Source organism: Larus michahellis, chromosome 6, assembly GCF_964199755.1.
Source record: "Larus michahellis chromosome 6, bLarMic1.1, whole genome shotgun sequence".
Classification (NCBI taxonomy): Eukaryota; Metazoa; Chordata; class Aves; order Charadriiformes; family Laridae; genus Larus; species Larus michahellis.
In genome coordinates this window covers 19,122,570-19,142,532 of record NC_133901.1, presented here as the reverse complement: position 1 = coordinate 19,142,532, position 19,963 = coordinate 19,122,570, and the positions used below count along the sequence as shown (strand labels likewise).

The following is a 19,963-nucleotide window of genomic DNA, read 5'->3' as shown; positions in this document are numbered from 1 at the left end:
TACTCAAAGAAGCTGTAGCACAAAAGGGTAAGAACTGGAGTCTTTATATTACGTACAGCACTTCGTTCACTCTCACCGATAACCTTTTTTTTGTCAAAGTTCCCTGTTTATAGACAACTCTCTCGTATTTATTAGCATGCCAGTAACTTACTGTGCTACCACGATTAATATTTTATGTTATATTTTCTGCCTAAATTAAGTTTATATCAGATGCTGCTAAAAATATTGATGATTATCCTGTTCCTGATTTTAAAGAAACTGATATTTTGTGCTCCCTTAACACCTTTTAAAAAATAACTAAACTTTTCTACCTTGAAAATACAAGCTGACATAGGTCACTTCTTCAGATGAAGAAATCTAATACAAAAAAAAATCTAAACCCACACAGCTGAAGTTTGTCAGAATTATAAGTTGAAAAGGCAAGCTTGTAATGAAAGTGTCAGGTAATGTTATTTTAGGTGACTTCAAACACCAAACTTTCAATCCGTTCTTTACATACTGCAGTATCCATTTTCTCTGTATGCACCACATATATGGTTGTATTTGAAGTAAGAACCATTTTTTAAAACTATCAGTTTATGCACCACCAGGCTGCTACTGGAAGGTTGCAGGTTTTGGAGAGAATGGGATTATTTTTTTCTGGTATGAACTCTACGGTTTTGACATTTCTGCTAAAAGTTCTGCTTTCTTTACTGGCATTTTAATTCCTCACTATCCTAGTCAGTTTAATACTCTGTATATCAGTTGGTATTGCATCCAAGGCTGGTACATTTCCAAGAGATTGAGAAGAGACAAAGGCTGGGCATCTCAGACTGAAAGAGACAAACTGCGTTCCACAACACCGCTATATCCCTGATCTGCAACAAAGTGAAATACTACAGTTTCAAGAGAGCTTTTAATTCAAATTTACAATGGGGTTTGTCTCACAGCTCTGCCACCTACACGTTAATAATGTCTTTTCTTTAAACCAGTTGTTCCATCAATCTTTATCATCTTCCAAGTTAAGGCTGCAATGAGTTTTACTTCACTTCACCGCACTGCAACTATTAACTCCTGGCAATGAACAGCACTTCACATTACTTTTGCATATGAAATAAACACTTTACAATAATACACAGGTGACCTAAATATATAAAAGCCTGTGTATATTCTAAAAGGAAGGCTCTAATGAGAATAATACAGTAATTCAGGTTACAAGATAACTCACAGAATACTTACAGAATTAGTAAGACATCCATAATTCTACCTCAAGATAATAAAGTTAGTCAAGCTCAGAGATGCTGGCAAACTGAGACCCAAAGTGAAATGCAGTGATCCTGGGAGGTGCCACATATCCCCGTAAAGAAAATAAGCAACGTCTGAAGTCTGGAGAAACAAAGAATTTACCTAACAGTGGGAGTGTCCTGGGTAGAACAATCCTTCCCCTACATTTTTTCTTTCAGTGTTCCAGCCTGTTCTTTCAGTGTTCCACCTGAGCTGGCTAAAAATTATGAATTAGACTCAAAAGACATAAATTTTACTCAAATCATTACTTTTAAACAAGATTGTCCAGATTCTACATCCTGAAATTATGTACTCAAATGTTTCAAGCATTATTCAACAATCATTAATATAATGAAATGAGAGTGAAAAGAAAGCCTCAAAGAAAGCTGAAAGTTTAAACTCACTCGTAACAGTTGACAAAACTGTGCCCCTTTTCTTGCTTCAGGCATTTCTCTCCTCACTTATTGTCATCAGGCGTGCGTTTTTTAAATTTTAAGTATCTGTCTTTTCTGTCTTTGCTCTCTTGTAGTGAAAATAAAAAGAGTTGAAGTAATCTCTCTTTCACACTTTTGTTTGTTTATGTCCTTCAAACTGTAGACACTCCAGGGAAATGTAGTCCTTCTTACTGTGTTGTAGGATAGAGCACACGGGCTCCTATTCCTCAGGTGAACACTTGTATCAAAAGGAGAATTTTCTTTAACTGAATCCCAAAGAATATAAATATCCTCCATGTTATTCCTCTCCTTTATATAATGAAATGTGGGGATTGCAATTTTTAATTAAACTTCAATCTGGCAGCAGTGCTAGGAGAAATTTTCGCAACAGTGGTTCCTTGTGCTTTGGTGCTTCTCAAAATCTCACATTCTGCATGATGTTTCTACAAGATGCTGTTTGGGGTTGCAGTATCTGTAGCTTTAGCTAACAAAAAGATTAAGAGGAGGACAAATGTTTGTGCTGGTTTTGACTGGGATAGAGTTAATTTTCTTCATAATAGCTGCATGGGGCTAAGTTTTGTATTTGTGCCGGAAACAGTGTTGACCACACAAGGATGTTTTAGCTATTGCTGGCCAGTGTTTACGCAGAAGCAAGGCTTTTTCTGCTCCTCACACTGCCCTGCCAGCGAGCAGGCTGGGAGTGCACAAGAAGTTGGGAGGAGACGCCACCGGGACAGCTGACCCCAACTGACCAAAGGGATATTCCATGACATGACATCATCCTTAGTATACTCAGTATACAAAGCTGGGGGAAGAAGAAGAAAGGGGAGAACATTTGGAGTGATGGTGTTTGTCTTCCCAAGTAACCGTTACACATGATGGAGCCCTGCTTTCCTGCTGAAGGCCGAACACCTGCCTGCCAATGGGAAGCAGTGAATGAATTCCTTGCTTTCCTTTGTTTGCATTCGCAGCTTTTGCTCTACCTATTGAACTATCTCAACTCATGAGTTTTCTCAGTTTTACTCTTCTGATTCTCTCCCCCATCACACCTGGAGGGGGAGTGAGCAAGGAGCAGCATGGTGCTTAGCTGCTGGGTAAACCATGACGTGTCACATAACCTTTCACATCTACAAGGCTGGACTGGCCAGGCTCACATCTTTCTTATCACATGAGAGAGGCAAGCTGGGCTCCTTCCAGGGGCTTGCTTCAGGGCCCTGTCATGCTCACCGCTGAGGACGTGGCCCCTCTGACCAACGCCGCCATTATGCACACTGAGAGACCACACTGAGCAGGCAAAGGGAATCAGAGGACCCTTGTATTCTCCATCTCGCTCACAACCGGGCAGGCCTTGGTAGCTCTCCACCACCATCATCATCATCATCTACCTGAGAGGTCCATGGCCGCACCAAAGGATCGTGGCAGGGGACGGCGACGACCGGACCTCATCTTACGCCAGTGGCCGTTACAGCCGCCCTGAGGTGAGGGGGCGCGCGCTCCCGCACGCGGCAACTACAACTCCCATCCTGCCCCGCGAGGCGCAGCCCAGGCGCTGCCGACTACACATCCCGGCATCCCACGGGGGGCTCTCTCTCGCGAGCCCCGGGAACTCTGGGCGCCGCTCTCGCGAGAGCGCGTGGGTCCGGAAGCTCCACGTCGGAGGGTCGGAGACACCTCAGCCGTCGGGGCGACGCGGGGCCATGGTGGGTCTGGCGGCCGCTCCGCCGGCGGGGCCTGCTGCCTGCCCTGGGAGCGCGGCGGGGCGGGGGACCGGGAGCCCGGCCCGGGCGGGCAGGGGTGAGGGGGGCGGTGGGCCGCGGTCCGGGCGGAGAGGGTTGAGGGGGGCTGCGGCAGGGCCGGCTGAGCGCGCTGCGAGCAAACCCCCGGTGCCGGAGGGTTGCTAGGGGCCGCGCAGGGGTGAGGGGCTGAGCAGCCGCCAGGCCCGGGGGTCGCGGGGCCCTCCGTTGGGCCCCGCCCGAGGCGGTCGGGTTTGGCTCAGGGCAGCACAAGTCAGGAGTAAGTCCGTGCGGGGTCTTCTTACTTGATTCGGGCTTCCCTGTGCCCGTGCTGCTTGAACAGGTGGTGGTGTTATTCCGTAATTTAGGTTAAATACGGGAGAAAGTGCTTGAACGTCCCCTAGCATCATTATGCTTGCGGTCACGGAGGTCCCTTGGGCTGTGTCACCAGTGTGGGGTTGCAGGACAATTTCTCAAACAGAGCTAACAGTTGTCAAAGTGTTTTGAGTATGTGTTGCAGCTAATCTCTTAGATTGGCTATGGTCTAGTCCTTAGTAGCAGTAGATAAGAGCAATTCCAAGGATAAACGCAGCATCGTGTGTAATTGTCTTGCCTGCTTTCCTAGTATTTATGGCAGCAGAAATAAATCACAAGTTCATTCTCTGCCGTCAGATGTCATGTCCATAAGTTACAGGTACTACACGATAGCTAGGTATCTTTTTTTCTCCTTGTGGTGTCTAACATATATAACCACAGGTTTTATTTTGCTACAAAACACATACAGCATTCTGTGATCAGATATTACCTGTTACGCTCTCTGAGATAAAATGTCAGCAGCATTAAGCGAGCTCAGCAGTCTTTGAGCCTCTAAATGAATCTCTAATGCCTCAAACATTTTAGAAAATAGCTTTGGTGTACTTCATGCCTTTTAAATGCACTGGCTTTACATTGCCAGTGATGAAAGTGGAAGGCCAAAGCCCTCTTTATAAGAGAAAGACTTAAACTTCTCTTTTCCCCCATTTTTGCAATATAGTGTTCGGTTCTAAAGCTTAATGTTGGAATTGTGAAAGGAAATAAATTTATAACAGGGAAATGTTGTTGTGATAACTGGCTTATACACGTCTTCGTTATTTCAAGTGAAATAGCAGGAAGATTAATTTTCTATTGTTTCTATTAGAAGCAGATTCTCATTGCTTTGCTTTAGTAGTTCAGGGACACCAGGAAGATGTACAGAGCATCTTTTTTTTTTTTTTGACTGTTCTGGAGATACTTTATACAGTATGAAAAACTTCTCTAGTTCACAAAGTTAAATTAAATGGGTCCATTGCCATTGGCAGAGATGTGATGTTTCAAGAAACCCCTACAAAAACAAGCAGATGGATATAAAATAGTAGTTTTCTGTCTGCCTGAAAAGCAGAAATGACTCTTTTTTTTAAAGTTTAACTTCAGCTTTCCTTCCTCCATTGTATTCCTGTGCCAGTTATGTTGAGTGACTTAATATTCTTAATTCTTTTCCTCTCTAGCCTCTTCGACTTGATATAAAGCGGAAACTAACAGCTCGGTCTGACCGAGTGAAGAGCGTTGACTTGCATCCCACGGAACCATGGATGTTGGCTAGCCTTTACAATGGTAGCGTCTGTGTTTGGAACCATGAAACCCAGGTGAAGATTTTTGTTTTCTTTTATTATGAAATCTTCGTAACTGACAGATGCATAAACTCTATTTTTTCAATACTAGATACACAAGAAGAATCTTACGTTACTGCACTAATTGACTGTATTCTCCCCATCTAATTTACAAAAGTCACTATAATAATGGGCAAAGAATATCTTGAGCTATAACTTCAATGGTGTTTCGTTTCATATAAATTTATTTTTCAACAACGATATGGTTTCTGTATTTCTTGCAAACTTAATGCCCTTCCTTCTGAGGGATCAGATGCCTCTGTCTTGTACCTGCTATCTGTATTTCTGAACGCTGAAGGAACTCTTAGTCCTCTACCTATCTGTCAAGTATAGTTGAAATTGGGCAGCAGCTCCAAAAGTGTTTGGGAAGTCTGGGGCTGGGTTAAGCACGAAGGGAGGACATAAAGGTGGTGATAAAAAAACCAGAAGAGGCAGGCATTTTCCCCTGCTTGGACAGGGATGTTCCTTTTAAAAAGTGTATGTGTAGTGTTGTAGGATTCTTTGGAGAGTTGCCAAAGACAATATACTGAACACTGTTACGAAAAGAAAAAAAGCTGATTTCAAAACTGTTATTTTACCCAGCGCTATAAACTTATTGTTTTTATTTTTAGACTCTGGTGAAGACTTTTGAAGTGTGTGACCTACCAGTGAGAGCTGCAAAATTTGTGGCAAGAAAGAACTGGGTTGTTACGGGAGCTGTAAGCTATCTTCTTGTGATTTCCATATGCAGTGCTATTTCTCTAATTTATATTTTCATGCCATTATTTTGTACATCCTAATAGTATGGTTGATCTGAACTTGTAGGAGAGAAAGGAATACTTTGCTACGGTTTCCCAGAAATTTTCTGCTTTAAGTAAGCTTAGAAACTTGAACTTTTTATTTCAAAGGAGAGCAACCTAATATGGTGGCTAATCCTACATGTAGTGCAAGATCTAGATTCAACTTTTACTGTCAACTGGAACACACTCAGCACCCAATTTTGACTATATATTAGCAGTGCTACTTTAACTAAGATGAAAGTAATGGCTATCCCAGACTTTCTACTTTTGTTCTTGGTTATATTAAAAATAATTTTTTTAGAGTTTTGTTCACCTTAAGAAAAATACTTTTTTTTTTTTATACAGTGAGTCTAATTCTTTGAGAGCAAAAGTTTTATTCTAATCTTCATAACACATTTTTCTTGATGGAAGGAATGTTTTTTGTCTAAATTGCCTAAAATTTTTTGTCTCTATTTTATTTGCTCGTCTTCTGCCCTATACACAGCAAAAAATCTTGTTGTCTTATGTTGCCATGACCCAGTTATTTCAAGTGGGCACAGTTTCCCTATAAGTACGATACTGCCGCCTTAGCAGCACAGGTGTTCAGTCAGCTGTATGAGAACTGGATTAGGAACTGAAGAAAGTTGAAGTCTCCATTTTTATCAGCTGAATTTCTCCTGAAACGTTTTCTTGATCTGATTCAGTGTGCAGCCGTATTTGTCCTAGCACTCCCAAGGGAGGCTGCAATGCAGTAGCAAGAAATAGTAAAGAAGGGGCAAGACAGGGGCTGTCAGCAGCAGAGCCAAGTCTTAGTGACTATGAAAATGTGACGTAAGCAATAAGTCATTACGTATTCTGTGTGTTCTGTGTTAATTATGCTGATAGCTGGCCTCAAAAACACATACTTGTCCTTTTCTGCCATTCCAAAGGGTGGTTTCTGTAGGTATTGCTGCTTAAACAGGCATGTGTGTGAAAGAGGAAAAGCGAGAGTGAAAAAGTAAATGCTTTGGATAAACTCTACACTATGTGTTTTTATCACAGCACCTAAGTTTCATTTACTCTGATGGCCTTGTAAGTCATGGTCACTTCTGAAAGCTTTACCTGATGTTTTATTCCTTGTCAGATAGTTCTTCAAAATCGGGGGGTTGTTTTGGGTTTTTTTGAGGTTTGGGAATACTGTATCTGAAATAAAGATATCCTTTTTTTTTCTTTTTTACCCAAAAACTCAATTTTTAAAAAGTTAAATTGAAATAATCTTTCCACTTGATTTAGAGCTACAATTTCTTTCCTCCTGACCCCACAGCATTAACATCATTGTAAGTCTGATGTTGGAGCACCTTGCTTTTCATTTTCTAAGGAGCATTAATAATTTTCCGAGCATTAATAATTTTCCAAGCATTTTTGCACTTCCTTTAATTTTAAATCAAAATACTATTCAATGTATCTTTTAAAGATGAGATTTTAGTTGAAGTTTTCCTCTTTTTATAAATGCTTTGCAATGGGCCTGGGTAATTTATAGACTTCTTAATCAAATTCTGATTTGTATCTACTTGTAGCGATGTGCAGAAAATACATTTTCTTAAACATTTTGTTGTGGTGGAATGATTTTTGTTGTTGGTTTTTTTTTCTAACTACTCTGCATTGAATATAAGGTGTATTAAACAGAGAGTCCTATTTTAATGGTTGCTTTTCATCTCTTTCTTAGGATGACATGCAAATAAGGGTTTTTAATTATAACACCTTGGAAAGAGTTCACATGTTTGAGGCTCACTCAGATTACATTCGTTGTATTGCTGTGCATCCCACACAGCCTTTCATACTGACGAGCAGCGGTAAGAGTTCTTTGGTATATTTTTATATTTGTTAACCAGCTATTTTTAGGCTTCTGTTTTCTACTTGAGGGATTGTCTGTTTTTTTTCCTTTTTCTACTGAAACAGGAATCCTTGAGCAAGTAGCCAGCATGACAGTTGCCACTTCATGTTATTTCTTTACCATATGCACTCATGTTTTTAATGGAATATCAACTGTATTTGCAATTTGAAATGTAATAGCTTATGTTCTTGTCAGGGAAGACCAAAAATACCTCATTGCTTAGTATCTGCCAGAGGAAAAGTTCATATGCGTGCTAATTAGCTGTTGTTTGAGTTTGCCACACTAAAGTTCTGGGTTATGTTTTTTTTTTAAAAAAAAAACAATGGTTTGGAGTATGTTTTCAGATGACAATCTGACTAGAAGAAACAGATAACATTAATCTTTTTTTTTTTCCCCAAAATGCTATGGAGTTCTCCGTTATTTGGGGTGACCTATTGCAGTGACTATGTTACTCAGAACTGGAAGATCACAGTATCCCAACAGATCTGGCCCAAGAACATCTACATTGTGCTCCTCTGTCCTTTTCGTTCCTGGAAACCTTGCTAATGCAGTCAGAGCTCTGCAAGGATGCAGAGAGTCTTTGAGTCAGAAGTACTGTATATTTCTCCATTTTGCTGAAACAAAGGGACTAGGAAGCCAGCATGGTTGTCTCGGCTGCCTGTTCCTTTGTGCTCATCAGAGTAGATGCTACAGAAGAAAGCACAGGTCCGATTCCTTAATGTCTGCCAAGTATTTTAAGTTTAATCCAATACCTTAATATAAATTCTTAATCTCCCTTTTTAAGGCAGATGTGTGGTCTGAACAGAATATTTAGCTGAGCCGGGCAGACTGATTTGTTTTAGTTTTTATGACCATTTTGCTGGACAATCTTTTTGATGAACTTATACTCCCTGTGGTCCTTCTGCAAGGAAGGACCAGTAATCTTAGACATGAAAAATATATTGAGTGTTAGTAGTGCCTGCTTTGAAGGAGAAGGGACGGGTGAGCCTTTAACTTGAAGTTAGTAAGAATTACGTAGTTTACGAAGGTAGGTATCAGAATATATTAAACTAACTGCAGCTTGTTTTTTTGTTGTTTTGTTTTTTTTTCAGATGACATGCTTATTAAACTCTGGGACTGGGATAAAAAGTGGTCTTGTTCTCAGGTGTTTGAAGGACACACCCATTATGTCATGCAGATTGTCATAAACCCAAAAGATAATAATCAGTTCGCCAGTGCCTCTTTGGACAGGACAATCAAGGTAGATAAACTGTATTTGGGGGTGGGTGGTCATTAAAAAATTATCAGACAGAATACACAAACCAATAATACTGTATGGACGGTGGGTCAGAATTCTTAAAAGTAGGTGCAATAATAGAATTTTTATTGCATAAAGGCCTGAACGTTGGTCAAGTTACTATACACCTACTAAGAAATTCAGTTAACTTACAAGATCACCTGTCACCTCTAATCATTGAAATGTGGTTCTCTAAATTCAAAGTACTGCATTTCCATATGGATTATACTGAAATACTGGGGAGGGGTAATGGTTATACTTCAATGAGGGGTTTGGGCGAATTGAAACATATATATACACACGTAGTAAAGCCTTTAACTATGTGCATTTAAAAAAAAACAACAAACAAAACCACAAAAAAACCAAAAAAAAACCCAAAAACAAACCCACTAAACCCGTTTCTCCCATTATTTTCCCTGTCCTTGGCTGTCTATAATATGAATTGTTTCCAAAGTGTCTTCAGCCTTCTTATGGTGGACCCTGATGAGTTTCATTTGCTGTGAAACTATTACTAAATATGAAGGCCTAGAGATTTACAGCCACCCAGTCAGTGAGACTTCATCACGTTCCCTATAAATTAGCAGTATATTGCCTGTAAAATGCCAGTTTTGATTTCATACATCCTCAGATGTTGAGATTAGGTGTGTGTAAGTGTTGATTTGTTGTGATGATCATGGGAAAATAGAAGTGTATCTACAACTTGACTCACTTCATTTGGTGTCCTCATTTAGCATGAGATTTGTCATTCATTTACTGTAACTGGAAAAAAATAAAATTCTGGACACAGTTTGGGGCAACCTGTGTATGCACAAACAGTGCATTTTCTAGGTCTATTATTTAATTTCATAAACAGATACTTCTTAAAAGCAGCATCTTACATGGTTTTATGTCCTTAAAAAAAAAAAAAAAAGTTGAAAGAAACGAATTCCACTGTTCTGAGGTGTGAGCCCAGTGTGTGCAACTTAGCATGTTATTTCTGTTTAATGACAGGGGGTGGTAGTTTGATAAACAGTTCAAGTTTTTCGCCTAAGAAAAACAAATGTATCTTTTGAATTTCATATTCCATATCTTTGGAATTGTAAATGTACATCTGAATACCTACTCTGGCAAGGTTGACCTGGATGCAAAAGATAAACAATTACAAGCAGTTGTGTTCTATTGTTGGGTTGTTCTGGTGTTCTTTTGGGAAGGTGTGGCAGCTTGGCTCTTCTTCACCCAACTTTACTCTGGAAGGCCATGAGAAAGGAGTAAATTGCATTGACTATTACAGTGGAGGAGACAAGCCGTACCTCATTTCAGGTGCAGATGACCGGTTGGTTAAGATCTGGGACTATCAGGTATGTGGTCAACTCTTTGTAAACTCTTGTGCAGACTGCCATACCAAAACTATTAGTGAAAAAATAGAAAAAGAGGGAAAAGACTTGAATACACCAACAGATTTTCCTCCTTTGTCCTTGGAAAGAAGGAGGTGGGGGGGGGAATGTTTAATGTAAATAAATATTTCAGTAAAAAAACCCAACTTTGTTAACCCTTGCAAAAACCTGCTGTGAATTTAAATAACCTCAAAGTTAATTTGCAGAATTAAATTTGACATGAGGTTTATATTATTAGCATTGTTTTTTTTTTTCTTGTAGCTTAGTAATCCCTACCTTTCGGACACCTTTTTTTACTGTGGATAGAGGCCCTCCTCTCCTATGTTCAAATGTGAATATTCTTCATGTATCAACTCTTTCCATCCTTCAATTCTCATTCATTTTTTCTTTATTCCCTTCCCTCTCTCCATTTTCTTCCTGTGCACATTTACACAGGCATGTGTGTGTATGCTCACAGGCACATGTGTTTGTACTTGACAGTTTGTGGGGGTCATGAGGTGACTTGTTTGAATGTTCTACAGGAAAAAAAAAAAAAAGTGATAGAATTCAGGGACTGTTGCTGGAACCTAGAGCTCCTAAGTTCTTCTTGCGTACAAGTTTACGAATGGCCAGAAGGGCAAGATAAAATTTGTTAGATAGTACTTTCACGTTGTTAAAGCATATTGCCCTAGGGTAAATCCAAGCTCAGAAATTAAAGCTAGTGCTGTTAATTTAAGTATGGACTGCAGTAAGGACCGCTACGTGCCCCCATGTACAGTTGTATATACATCACTTACCTAGTCCAATCTTAGTTATCTCAAGCAGGGTAGACTTTTCTTTCATAACTGTATGAATGAATGTTCTTAACAAAGACAGTATTAGATCTGTCTTCACATGTATTTAGATTCAGGTAGAAGTTTTGCTCTGATTTTTTTTTATTTTTTTTTTTCAGTGAACTAAGCTTTCTGTCTTGCTTTGATCTGTGCTACCTGGCTCTGAGAAGTGTATCTTTTAGGCAGAAACCCATCTGAAAATAGAGGGGAAACAACTATGTCAAGGAAAATAAATAGTTTCTTCTGGGGAGGAGGAATTAACTCAATACAGTCACAGCTTTTAATATGTCTTATGCTCTTTGAGAATTTTGGAAATAAATATTGCTGGAAGAAATCTAGAGAAATACGTTTTGAGATAAATTTTGGATTTGGGGGCAGACTTTTCTTTTAAGAAATGAAGGTAAAAATGTAGCAATGTGTTTATTATCTGTGCCTGTACCTCTGACTTGTTTGGGGTTTTTTTGTTTGTTTTTTTTTTCAGAATAAAACATGTGTGCAGACACTGGAAGGACATGCTCAAAATGTGTCGTGTGTCAGCTTCCATCCTGAATTGCCTATCATTATCACAGGCTCAGAAGATGGTAATTTTGGGTTTTTTCTGATATATAAAGGACAGGGGAAGAGCTTATGGGAGAACTCTTCTTGTGGTGTGGCCACATACCTCCTGCCCTCATATTGAGAGAAGAGATAAAAGGCATACATTTATTTCTCTTTTCCTCTAGGAACTGTGCGCATTTGGCATTCAAGCACTTACCGCCTGGAAAGTACCCTCAACTATGGTATGGAGAGGGTGTGGTGTGTGGCCAGTTTAAGAGGATCCAATAACGTGGCTTTGGGATATGATGAAGGCAGCATTATTGTTAAGGTACAACTAATGATTTGAAATGAGAAATGGTGATTCATCGCTGTCCTGTGTACAGAGCAACTAATTTCTGATTCTGCGGTAATATGTAAAATACTGAAAAATTGGCATTTTAATTGGCATTTTTAGACAGAGCCAAGGTATTTCACTAGATACATTTTTGATTTCCTTTTCAGTTGAATGTATTTCCTCCATCTGCTAAATTCTTGTGCTACACTTCCTAGCTTGGTCGTGAAGAACCTGCCATGTCCATGGATGCAAATGGAAAAATTATTTGGGCTAAACATTCAGAAGTCCAACAGGCTAACTTGAAAGCTATGGGAGATGCTGAAATCAAAGACGGAGAAAGATTGCCACTGGCTGTGAAGGACATGGGGAGCTGTGAAATCTATCCTCAGACAATTCAGCACAACCCTAATGGACGGTAATAGATTTTAGAGCAAAATACTTAAACATATCTGATTTCTCCTTTTTTTTTTTTTTATTATTTCATATTGGAAAACTTTTTGAGTGAAAAAAAATGAGTTGCATTTGTGCTGGTGGCTGAGAGCCTGCGGAGAACAGGTATATTGGAGCCAGGCACTGTAAAATCTGAGTAATGGATGGGCTTCACCTGTAAGAGCTCACAGCATAAATGGACAGGTTGGACATTCTAGTTAGGGGAAGAAGCATGCAAAGAAAATTTATAAAGTAATAGCAGCAAGCCACATTCTTTTATTACTTATCTTGAATAGATTTTTTGGTAACAAATGGGCTAAATTAAAGTAAAAGGTGAAGAGATAGAAGGTACAAGACCTGCTCAGTGGAGACCAGAAGGAAGAGGGAATAGCAAGTAGATAGCAACATGATGCAGAGAAACATCCCTTCCTGTGACATTTTTGGCATATATGAAGCTCTCTTATTCTGTCTGCATTTGCAGTGATTATATTGGACTAGGGGCCTTTAATTTTTCAGATAATTTATGTGCTTGATCATGCCTGTTGAAGTGAACGCAGATATCCGACACATGCATCTTTCTCCTGTTGTAGGTTTGTTGTGGTGTGTGGTGATGGTGAATACATCATCTACACAGCTATGGCTCTGAGAAACAAGAGCTTTGGTTCTGCACAGGAGTTCGTGTGGGCACATGATTCTTCAGAGTAAGTGTTGCAGATTTTTTTCCTTTGTATTAACTTAAATTTGCTGCCACTAGTTTTCAGGCTGTACAAAGGGTAAACTGGCCTGAAGACTAAGACCTGTGTGGATAATGAACTTTCAATAACTGTCCTGCTTTAAAATTTTCCATTTGTAGCACTCCACTAATTTTTGAAGATAAATCAAATGCACTTGTTTTGTAGCAACCTACAATTCTAGTAATTTGCTACTTAGGAAGCTGAATAATTTTTTTTTTTTTTTTTTTTTACGATGCAATTTCTATTTAGATATGCCATCAGGGAGAGCAACAGTGTTGTAAAGATATTTAAAAATTTCAAAGAGAAGAAGTCATTCAAGCCTGATTTTGGAGCAGAAGGTAAATATTTAGTTTTAAAATAGATATGTTGGCACACTTTTTTTGCACAACGTGGATTTCTTCCATCTTTATTTTCTTGCAGGCATCTATGGTGGCTTCCTATTGGGGGTCAGATCTGTTAATGGTTTGGCATTCTATGATTGGGAAAACACAGAATTGATTCGCAGAATTGAAATTCAGCCCAAACATGTAAGTTTCTGGATGGGACTGAAGATATTTACCTGTCCGTTTTTACTGACTTTATTTATTTTACTAGACTACTGATTTTCTTGAATGAAGCCAAGCTGTCAATTATAAAGTAATAACTTCTTAAGTTTTATGTCAGTCTTGTAGCAGAAGTGGGGGGAAAAGTCCCTGTATGTGTTGGTTTCTCAGGTCCTAAAGCTTCTGTTGGAATTAATATGTTCTAACACTAATTTATACATCCTCCTTCCTTAACCTGGGGTCTCTAAAACGGTGCTGTTGTTGATTCTGATGATACAGATTTTCTGGTCTGACTCGGGTGAGCTTGTCTGCATTGCTACGGAAGAGTCGTTCTTCATTCTGAAATACCTATCAGAAAAAGTTGCAGCAGCCCAAGAAACACATGAAGGTGTCACTGAAGATGGAATTGAAGATGCTTTTGAGGTACTTTCTATTTAAAAAATGGAATAGGATTAGAGGTCACTGAAGCAAGTCTTCCCAGAGTGTAACAAATTAGTCCCTAACATAGTCCTATTAAACTTTAGTTTCCAAAACATTGAGTACCACATGGTGTCCATCTGTCTGAGGAACACTGTTAACCATTTCATTTGGGTTCCCTGGGGAGAGTATCCCGGTTTGAATCCCAGCACGACAGACCTTGATGCCTACGTTTCTCTTCATGCATCTGTTTACTGTTCCCAACGCAGCTATAGAGGTTATTTTTCAAACACACATTTGGATACCATGTTTACGTAGTTTAAACCTTTTCTGCAATTCTCAAGTTTTGAAATGCTATTGAAGTTTGAGAACAAGTGAAAAAACAACCAAATAAACAAAAAAAAACCAAAACCAAAACAAAACACTGCGTGCTGTGAAATGTCAGAAAGAAAAATTTCACAAGGAAGGTTGTCTTTGATTAACGTTTAGTTAATTGTCTTGCTTAACATTTAGTTTGGTGCTTGTTTCCTAGATTTCTAATTGGTTTAGTTAAGAATTAAGGTAGGCATTTCTATAGCTACTTAAATCAAATTTTATTTGCAGGTTCTTGGTGAGATTCAGGAGATTGTGAAAACAGGCTTGTGGGTAGGAGACTGCTTTATTTACACCAGTTCTGTGAACAGGCTGAACTACTATGTTGGAGGAGAAATTGTCACTATTGCCCATTTAGACAGGTAAGTTCCTGCATCAAGTTATGAGCAAGCATTAAAGGTTCTTTCAGTGAAGTTTGGACAAGGTGAACCTCCTCACCTGCTTGCTGTGCATTGCTATTTTTTCTTACATATCATGCTAACGTAAGTTCTGAGGCAGTAATATCATCTTAAAGGGAATAAACAGTGTTATGTGAAAGCGTATGTATTGTAAAAGTGGAATCTTTCCTGTGAGCATTCTTGCTACCGTTAAGACCTATTGGAGTGTTTTTTATGGACTATTTGGTAGTGGATCTATTCAAGGTGAATATTCTTTGTCTTGTTTCAGGACAATGTATCTCTTGGGTTATATCCCGAAGGACAACCGACTGTATTTGGGCGATAAGGAGCTGAACATTGTTAGCTACTCTTTGCTGGTCTCAGTGCTTGAATATCAAACTGCTGTGATGAGAAGAGATTTCAGTATGGCTGACAAAGTTCTTCCCACGATTCCAAAAGAACAGAGAACCAGAGTTGCGCATTTTCTTGAAAAACAGGCAAGAAAACTACCTCTTGGTTATCAAAAATTTAACAAATCAGTTTATTTGCATTTCTAATTGAATTTGCTAAGCAAAACCCATTCATGTTACCTGTAAGCATAAACTCTTGTTAATCATCTATTTGATAATACCGTAACCTTCTGTTTAGAGGGTTTTTGTTAGAACATCTGGGATGCTGTTTGACCTGACAGATCACAGTCTCACTTCCAGACTTTTGTTTTAGGGCTTCAAACAACAAGCTCTTGCAGTATCTACAGATCCGGAGCACCGTTTTGAACTTGCTCTTCAACTTGGAGAATTAAAAATAGCATATCAGCTTGCAGTGGAAGCAGAGGTAAACATAAAATTTTTGGTGGCTTATACTAATTCTGAGTATTAGCATAAATCCGAGAGGTCCTGTAAGAAAAGACAGTGGTATATGGGGATGCAGTACAGCGCTCTGAACACTGTATAAATAGTGTTCCTCCAGCTTCCTTGGTGAAGCTCTTCTGCCTGTAATTCAAAGGAGTCCAGGCTGTGAGGTGGGGATAAAAGAATGTTGTCTGCTCAGAAAGCTACGGGAACTCCTGGAGAATACAAAACTGGAACCAAGCCTTAATCTCCAGTATTTAAGAGTGAGGAGGAATGGCAGGACTGAAGCCTCTGGGCCTTTGTTCCAGCCTTGGCAAACGTAAACCGATGCAGAAGGAAGACTGGCAGGCAGTGATTTGTCCCGTTGCCATTATTCAGAGAACTGATCTCACAGTTCCTGTTGTAAAATAATGAAGTTAGTGATAAGGAATGTGAACTTAGTTCCAGACACAAATACATTTCTTTCATTCTGAAGGTTAACTTGTGAGCTTTCTTTAAGAGACTGTTACTGTTTAAATTTCCAAAGTTATTTCTACCTCCTCCCTCCATGTTTAATGAAAAACTATTTATTTTCTGTAATGGTATAGCTGTGTAATGATCTGCATGTAACACTCACCGTCTCATGCTGTGAAGCTGCAGTAATCACAGTATCTCAAAGGGAAGACAAGTTTAATGATGGGATATGGTACCTTCACAAGTAAACTAACGTTTCTGTATTGAATGCTCTGAAAATCTTTAAAAGCCGTTCAAAACTGCGAGGGTTACGTACTTTTTGGTTTTTCTTTCCCTCCCTCTCCCCTTTTTGTACCATTAGTCAGAACAGAAGTGGAAGCAACTGGCTGAACTTGCCATTAGTAAATGCCAGTTTGGCTTAGCCCAGGAGTGTCTCCACCATGCCCAGGACTACGGAGGACTACTGCTGCTGGCCACAGCCTCAGGAAACGCTAACATGGTGAATAAGTTAGCTGAAGGAGCAGAAAAAGATGGCAAGAACAATGTTGCATTTATGAGCTACTTCCTGCAGGGAAAGTAAGTAGCAAGCAAGAGATGCAGGTTGTTCTGTTTGCTTTCTGAAATGCAAAGAACCTCGGGTTCTTCTCATGGTTAACTACAGGTAACTTAAAACTTCATGGAGAAAGACTGCGGCATGTGCCTTTTCAGAAAATCTGATTCTATTTTATGATGGCTGCTACTTTAACAGCTAATCCAATGCAAAAATTTGTCTATATTAAATTCACTGGTTAAAATCACAATTTAAAATCTTCTAGGCTTGATTCATGTTTGGAACTCCTGATTAAAACCGGGCGTCTCCCAGAAGCTGCTTTTCTTGCACGGACATACTTGCCAAGCCAAGTTTCAAGGTAACTTCAAAGCATATGTAGAGCGTGAAGAGTGTTGTCACAATTAGCTGTATCTAACAGTTACGGCTTGCATCCCCAGGGTTGTTAAACTGTGGCGGGAGAATCTCTCTAAAGTCAATCAAAAAGCTGCTGAGTCTCTTGCTGATCCTACAGAATATGAAAATCTTTTCCCTGGATTAAAGGAAGCTTTTGTTGCTGAAGAATATGTTAAACAAAGTCTTGCTGACTTGCGGCCAGCCAGGGAATATCCCCTTGTCACTGTAAGTAAGAAGTGGGAGCTCTTCTTGTCTCTAGAAGAAAAACATTTGGTGGTGCGTAAATTCAGCTTTAAGCAAGTCAGTGCAACCACAGAAACATTCCATGAACATATGTTTTGGTGGTTTTTTTTCTTTTTTTACTTAGCCAAATGAAGAAAGAAACTTACTTGAAGAAGCAAAAGGCTTTGAGCCTTCTGGAGTCACGGCACCTCAGGTCAGTGTTTGCCACTAAATAATGAATTCTAAGAAAGAGGCAACTTTGCTATTGTATGGGAACGTCTACCCTGGCCAATAATGGTCACTAAATTTCACCAACAGTGGACAAATTAATTACTCCTGAGTTCCATGTTTTTTGCCTCAGACTGTTCTTAATCTACTGTAACTACTAATGACTTCTTCACTCTGAAATTATTTCTTTTGTGTAGTTACTTATCTTGGTTCATCTCTTGTTAGTGTATGTGAGTAATGGTACTCTTACCATTGAACTCATCCTGCAGAAAACCAATTTCAGTTGCACATACAAACACTGCCTCAACTGCTGCTAGTTTTCCAAAAGCTCAGTAGTTGGAATGTGGAAACTCTTGCATATTACAGTAATTCAAAATGCTTTATATTCTTTGCTAGTGTGCATGGTTGTGCAATAAGACTATTCTATAACTAATTGGCTAGGAATCCTACTCAATTATTTGAAAATATGTTCTAATTAATATCTGAAGTAACTCAAACTGATTTTTCTTTTTGACCACCTCAGCTGTCCAACTATTATGCAGCAAACACGACTTCAGTGTAAGATAATGAGGCACCCACATTGAAACAAACACTTAAAATACTGTGTTTTTTCCTTGTAGAAGCACTACAAAACTTCACTGACAGTTCAGAGAAGTTAGCTTACTTTCAAATAGCTTTAGTGACTGTTACGAGCGTATCCTTGCATTCGGTTAGTGATGGCATAGAAGTCCTTAAACAGTTGTCTCACAACTGAGACTGAATAAGGGAAGTTTTGTAGGAGATAATTATGTAATTAATATGATTAACAGAATAGTACCATTGCTTCAGTAATGATATTAGCTGATAAATTATCTTAATATAAAACTTGTGCGGCAGCAAAGGAGGATGAGTGTTAAACCATTATAGGGTTCATAGGCAACGCTGCTTGCCAAAACTTTTGTGACAGTCTCAAGTAACCTCATCTCTTTCCTGCTGAGGACTTTGCAAATCTCTTACATTTTAACAGTGCTGCGGTATTTGAAACTAACTGACACTTTCTGAAGGCTGTTTTCATTGCATCGGTTGCATCATCAACTGTTTTAAATAGACTGGGCAGTGAAACAGTCTGTACTGGTTTGACGACTAGAACACTTCCTGGCTGTGAAGATGTGGCTGAAGAATTGTGAGGGAAACTCTGAAAGAGAACCACCACGAGAGGGGGATTATAGGTCTACTCTTTACTTGCTTTTGTTGAAAGAATTTAAACTCGAAAGAACTTAAGGCATCTCTTTTTCATTAGAAGAAGGCTGAAGAACCAGTTCCATCTCCTAAACCTGAGGTGATGAAGACAGTTTTGCAGAATTCTGATATACTTCCAACAAGAGATCAAAAGGTACTGAAATGTATTTTTATGAAGGGGGAGGTACAAGCACTAAATTCATTTTGTGTTAAAGACTTCAACTAATGTGATGAAACCAAGGTACTGGAAAACATCACTTTCTGTATGAATAGACCCAGACACAGTAATATAGGGCCGTTCCTACAGCATTGTGGATTTACAAGGAACAAAAGGTGAAGCCCAAACACAGTGGGGCTGAACATAGTAAAAAGCTGCAGTTCTGAGAGGGGTAGCTTCTCTCTACAGCTTGCTTTAACAGTGGTGTTTTGCGGAACGTGCAAATACACCATAGAGAATCATATATCACATAAGCTGGCTAACATGTAACCATATTAGTGTCCCCTTAATCTAGTCTTTCCTTTTCGTAGACACTACTGGACTTGGAAGATGATTTGGATAACTTGGATCTGGAAGATATTGATACCACAGATATCAATCTGGATGAAGAGATCTTAGATGAGTGAACATATTTCTTCGATGACCAAATCAATTACTCCAAACAAAGGAATGAAGTTCTGTGGACTATGTACTCCAAGTTAATTTGATTTTTATACTGCAAGTGGACCATCTACATGTAGAAAGAAGGGTAGACCCAGCAGCTGTACAAAAGGAATCTGCTTCCACTATGTTGAAATTCAAGATACAGGCCTGCTCCAGTGCATACTAACAAATGTTTTCATTTATCAAGCAATTTAATAAACCCTTTTAAATGTTCTATTGCTCAGTTCTCCATTTACTATTCTTAGCCTAGCCTCAATAGTGTGTATTGCAAATACTTGAAACAGGAGCACAGTAGCCAAGCATTAGTATTTTAACCTGACTTTTCTTAGCATATACACTTAGGTATATGGTCACTTTTTCACCTGTGCTATTTAGTTTATACCTGTTAACAATTAGAAGCTCAGTTACTCTTCCAAACAACGCTTTTAAGTAAAAATT

The 19,963-nt window shown here is 39.1% G+C and overlaps 1 protein-coding gene across 2 annotated transcripts; it reads left to right on the top strand.

Moving 5' to 3' along the window:
* Positions 1 to 3,285: 3,285 nt before the first annotated feature.
* Positions 3,286 to 19,741, top strand: COPB2 (COPI coat complex subunit beta 2). Of its 2 annotated transcripts, none has more exons than XM_074593229.1 (22): positions 3,286 to 3,397; positions 4,954 to 5,091; positions 5,727 to 5,813; positions 7,579 to 7,705; positions 8,838 to 8,986; positions 10,213 to 10,359; positions 11,689 to 11,788; positions 11,930 to 12,072; positions 12,294 to 12,493; positions 13,098 to 13,208; positions 13,491 to 13,579; positions 13,662 to 13,768; positions 14,063 to 14,206; positions 14,804 to 14,934; positions 15,239 to 15,446; positions 15,673 to 15,783; positions 16,615 to 16,829; positions 17,069 to 17,161; positions 17,241 to 17,421; positions 17,564 to 17,632; positions 18,929 to 19,018; positions 19,393 to 19,741. In XM_074593229.1, the coding sequence occupies exons 1-22, from the start codon at positions 3,395 to 3,397 to the stop codon at positions 19,486 to 19,488; spliced, it is 2,739 nt and encodes a 912-aa protein (XP_074449330.1). In that variant the 5' UTR covers positions 3,286 to 3,394; the 3' UTR covers positions 19,489 to 19,741. The 2 variants fall into 2 exon arrangements, with proteins under 2 accessions (XP_074449330.1, XP_074449329.1); XM_074593228.1 differs by having other exon boundaries at positions 18,926 to 19,018.
* The last annotated feature ends 222 nt before the right edge of the window (positions 19,742 to 19,963 follow it).